The sequence below is a fragment of the Montipora capricornis genome, chromosome 4 (assembly GCF_036669925.1).
Source record: "Montipora capricornis isolate CH-2021 chromosome 4, ASM3666992v2, whole genome shotgun sequence".
NCBI classification, from domain to species: Eukaryota; Metazoa; Cnidaria; class Anthozoa; order Scleractinia; family Acroporidae; genus Montipora; species Montipora capricornis.
Window position 1 is genome coordinate 43,843,850 of NC_090886.1, and position 5,000 is coordinate 43,848,849.

At 38.8% G+C, this 5,000-nt stretch overlaps 2 protein-coding genes across 2 annotated transcripts in view; one reads left to right on the forward strand and one right to left on the reverse strand.

The window, feature by feature from the left end:
• The window catches only part of LOC138047045 (N-acylglucosamine 2-epimerase-like), a 15,550-nt gene extending 12,115 nt beyond the window's left edge, over positions 1-3,435 (forward strand). Inside the window, exons 9-10 of the mRNA XM_068893733.1 lie at positions 190-277; positions 1,784-3,435. Of these exons, the coding sequence (XP_068749834.1) occupies positions 190-277; positions 1,784-1,908 (213 nt within the window). The 3' untranslated portion in view covers positions 1,909-3,435. The remainder of the gene's footprint in view (positions 1-189; positions 278-1,783) is intronic.
• Positions 2,137-5,000, reverse strand: part of LOC138047054 (small ribosomal subunit protein mS23-like) — a 9,442-nt gene continuing 6,578 nt past the window's right edge. The window contains exons 4-5 of the mRNA XM_068893748.1: positions 4,534-4,651; positions 2,137-2,600 (exon numbers count right to left, since the gene is read on the reverse strand). Coding sequence (XP_068749849.1) covers positions 2,502-2,600; positions 4,534-4,651 — 217 coding nt within the window. The 3' untranslated portion in view covers positions 2,137-2,501. The remainder of the gene's footprint in view (positions 2,601-4,533; positions 4,652-5,000) is intronic.

Genomic DNA, 5,000 nt, shown 5'->3' on the forward strand with positions numbered 1-5,000 from the left:
CCCAGGCAAAGACAAAGATTTTGCCAATGTTGAAACGCAATACATCAATAAAAACCCCAGGGAGGTTTATTTGAACACTTGTGTCCATCTCTGAACGAAATGGATTAACGGTTTACAACAAGAGTAGCTTTTGTCTTTAATTTGAAAAATAAATATTGAAATATCATTCGCCATATCTTTTGTCTTTAGTTTTCTGATCCGAAGTATGGCGAGTGGTTTGGTTACCTTAATCAGAAAGGAGAGGTTACACACACATTCAAGGGAGGACCATTCAAAGGTACGTTAATCATTCATTCAAGAGGCTTTCAAACAAGAACCGCAAAACCAAAGGCTATTCGGCCAATCACGACCGACGAAGAAAATCAAACGAACCAGTCATAACGCAGAACCATGCAGCCGGCAATAAGCGCGGGAAAATGTATAGAAGAAAGTCAAGTTCGTTTTGGTTTTACCTTCAATTGACTGAGAATTAAGCGGGAGATTTTAGGGCAATTATCACGCGTCGAAATGCACGTCCTCTACAAAAGAAATGAATGAAATAGAATAATGTTCATAATTTGAACTGGGAAAATGAAATACAGGAGAGTTGGGAGTTCATAGCCGCAGTTAACAGCAACTTAAGCCGCTGCGAAGAAAAACCATGCTCGAACGGATCTGAAACACGTGACCATTCGATTGCGCTGCTTTGCTCTACCAAAATTAATTAAAATTAAAACTTTGTTTATCGTGGAAGTGCACTGAGCTATCAAGCTAGTTCACAGGCACTACACTTTTAATAACCTGAAAGGAACAATTCAAACTTAACAGAAACATGATTAAGAACCCCAACTGGCAGGAGGAAACCAGTTGGCTTTTTAAAACGCGTAGTAGAGTTGATTCCGGGCCAACGGAAACAAATCCAAACTAGAGGTTAGAGCGGGACTTGAACTCGGCGTAACCAAGTGCAAACTCAATGCCCTAACAACTAGACAACGCCCCTTCCTAAAATGAACTATCCAGCCAACTAGGAGCGGGGGCCCGTTTCTAGATGGTCCCGAAACTGTACGGGTTATTTTCGAGTGTTCTGTATGTCCAGAACGGAGAGGATCTAAGTAGTCAAACTTCCCCGTCATTTTGCTTCGGTTTTTGTTACCTTGAAAACATGCTAAAAGATGGGCTTTCCAAAACGAGCGGTTAAAAGGCATTTTCGGGAAACGGGTTCCTGGTCAGTTCGAGTTATATCCCGTACGAGGTGATTGAATGTATGAAATGTTCATAAATTTGAACCGCTGAAATTGAAATGCAGGAGAATTGGAAAATCATCTTAAGTTCTTGCTTAACTGCAATATATCTTGTACAGAAAGCAATGTAATCTAACCGTTACAATAACACGTTAACCAAAATATCATCAAATTCAACCATGAGAGCGGTTTTCAACTGAGCGCATGAAAACAAACATAATTCCTTCCGCAAACCACAACAGAGGCAAAGAACAATTAGCACGGATGATTTCCTAGCCAATCATGAGGCCTAGATATACACAACACAGCCAGAGTAAAATAGCTTTTGACATACTAAACTTCTCTAAAATTACAGGTCTTAAAATCCTAATGTGTGTTTCTTTGTACGTTTGACGTGTAAACTGCCAGCGTTTATCCAAATTTTCAATTATCGCAGTATAAAAAAATGGAAATGACACTAGCGAAAGTTCAAGAAACGAACTTTCACACCTTCTAGCTTTGGTAACTTGCATTTGGTTTCTATATGACCTTGCAGTCGGTGACACCTTTGTCTTATTTTTCAGGTTGTTTTCATGTGCCTCGTTGCCTTCACATGTGCATCAAAATACTCAAAGAACTGCTGAAAGGAAAAACGGTGACAAATGGCTTATCGAATGGCGGATTAACCAATGGAACAGACGACACTTAAACATACCAAACCAGAACTCCTTACTGTCGAAAGTCGTTTCGTAATTTAATGTTGAAAACCCGGAATCCATGAAGTACTTTGCTGGCCAATTGACAATACGCGGCTGTTAAGCCCGTGAAAACGCATATGAGCATGTGTCACTTCTGATTGGTTGAGAAAGTGGCGCGAGCAATCGCCAGTAGCTTTTATTCTTTAAAAGAAAAGTGGTAAAAAAAAAACAAAACAAGATTTATTAGTCGAACAGATTTATTTCATTTTGTTTTTGATGTTTGAACCATGGCAGAATTGCCCGTCTCATCCGTTTTTTTTTAACTCTGGTGGGGGGTGGGGGGTTGCCTCAGTGTCGACTAGTTAGTATGAAAAGTATCGTTCTCTCAATAATTCCACTAAAGTCCTCATCGTGGATATGATAAAATTATGTGTAGCATTGCAGGAGAAATGAATAACCATTCTGCATTCAATTTGCACAAGCTTCAGGCACAATCCAAAAGAAAATGGAACAAACCAGTTGACGGTTGGTGGACCAAAATGGATGCATTATCTCCTCTTGCTGCAGTCTTTCTTATTGCCAGCTTTCACTGACACCTGCCTTCTCAATTGTAAAAATTAGGCAGCTCTGGGTATTCAGAATCTAACAAATCTTCTTCATGGTCTTTTGTATCCAATGTGGCATTTACACTTTCCAAAGGTTCCTGGGAAATGGGAAAAAAACAGAGGAGATTACAATGTACTTTGAACATTCTGGGATGCGCACTAAATATCTCGTCAACACCTACAATCCTAAACAATAGATGTGGATAAGTTCATAGTATTCGCTTGAAGTTAAACATAACTATTAATAAAAAAATTATAGAAATATCAAACGTTCTCATCTTCCCGGAAGATGATTTAGTGTCAAAAACGTTTCGTTTCATAATACATTTTTTAACATTTTTATTAAATAAACGTTTAGTCTTTTAAAAATATTAAGTTGAATGTTGAGACATTGTTACTTAATAAGACTTGCTTCATGAAGCAAATCTCATTATCATGGTTCTCTCTCCCCTCTCGCGAAAAGAAAATGTTGAGACATGGCTGGGTTATTTGCGGTTCATCACAGAACTACATTGACCTGGGTGTGGTGAGTAGGGAGCAAAAATGTTAGCTTCTTTTCAAGTTATGATCCTAAAGTCTAGACTCTTTCATCCCATTAATGTTTCGTTGATTAACATTTAATTCGTTTATTGACCTTATCGATGGCGTAATAGCTAAGTAAGTTGATCTTTCAGTTAGAATGACACATTTTAAGAAACGCGAAATAAGAGACAAAGGTCAACACCCGTTTGTATCTTACGTTGAACATCGCTAACCTGTAGTGTTTGACTGGATATCGCCACAGAAGTAAGTAACTTTTTTTTGTAACCGACTGAATTTTGAGAATTGTAATTTCCCAAGCAATTTCATGAATCACTCGCATTAGGTTTCAATTCTCAAGAATTTTTTGTATCTATCTTATAGATCGAATAAAACAACATAAAGATTATACGATTCCGTATCCAGTCATTCATCCGATAAGCATTTTCCCTTGGAACAAAAAAAAATTAACGTCACTTGCGTAGTCAGGAAAGGAAAGCCTGAAAATTTCAGCCAAGAACAGGATTTCAATCCATGACCTTGCATCAGCACCCGGAGGGGGTACTCGATATATCCCTGGGTGGGGAGGTGCGGCGCGGCCCCTCATACCCTGACCCTGTTTAAGACAAATATCGCTGATTTTCGTACTCTGTTTAAGACAGAATTCTGATTTAACCCAGTTGATAAATCGATACCCTGATTAAGACAAAAAATTATAAATTCGATACCCTGTTCCAGACAAAAATCCCGAAAAACATACCCTGACTGGCCGCACGTCCCCACTAAGCCCTTATAAGGGAGTACCCCCCCCCCCCCCCCGGGCATCAGCATCACAGAGGTCATGGATTAAAATCTCATTGAAGAGTAAACTTCTGAGGCTTTTCTTTCGTTACCGTCCTAGGTAACATTCGTAACTGCGATGATCCATCATCCAAAGTCTTAACATCCTTTTCTGCTGCAGTTCAAATACAGAATGTCTTTCTTCAGAGAGATATCAGTGAGGAAAAGTTCCAAACTCAGCTAGCCTCGATTAAAACTCTACAGAATACTGTAATATCCTATAGAGGCCCCACCAACAACGTCTACAACAAGTGCTTCCTTCACCTCCGGAAGAATCCCTTCTCTGATTAATTATTCTCTTACCACCAGCCTGCCCAAAGGTGTTTCAAAAAAGGCAATTTCTTCTTTTGCTGCTTACTTATTTTGAAAAATAACTGTGAACTGGAGCCTTATTTCACAGTTTCATTTTAAACCAAGTCTCGAATTTTTCAAAAAAAAAAAAATTATTATTTGGTGTCTAGTTTTGAAAGGTTGATAAAAAAAAAACATCAGATTTGCATTAAAGTGTGCATGCTTTTCACTTAAAGGACAAATAATGATAAATGAACATTCAAATGATAAACAACAAATTTTTGATCCTGCGAGAAACATATGACTTTTCTACACTATGACTGCTATGAAAGCACAACATTTCCTTCAGAGGAAATCTTGGCACATCACATAGATACATACCTGGTCAAGGTGCACACCTCTTGTCATCTTGTGAAATTCCAGTGTGTTTGTAGCTTTTTCAATGGCTTCTTCGTCATTCAGTCCTTCTTTTGCAAGTTGCAAACAAGTCTCTACAAATCTAGCATGACAAGAAAGAACAAAACAAAACAGAACAGAAAATCTCATCACATTAGCAAGGTTATTGCCTGCAGGAAATAATCAACTAACTGAAAACAGAGAACAATGCTGTTAACCCATTGACTCCTGGGATTCAGACTGGACAGATTTTATTCTGGCCTAGATGCTAGACGATTTTATTCATCAACTGGGGGCATCCTGGGGTGCCTGTGGAGTGAATGGGTTAACCAGTCAAAAATTATGTCCCCTCCATTAACCCACTGACTCCTGGGAGTGAGGCTTAACAGATTTTACTATAACGCTACATGATTTAACTCATCAACTGGGGGGTCCTAGGGTCACTGAGGGGT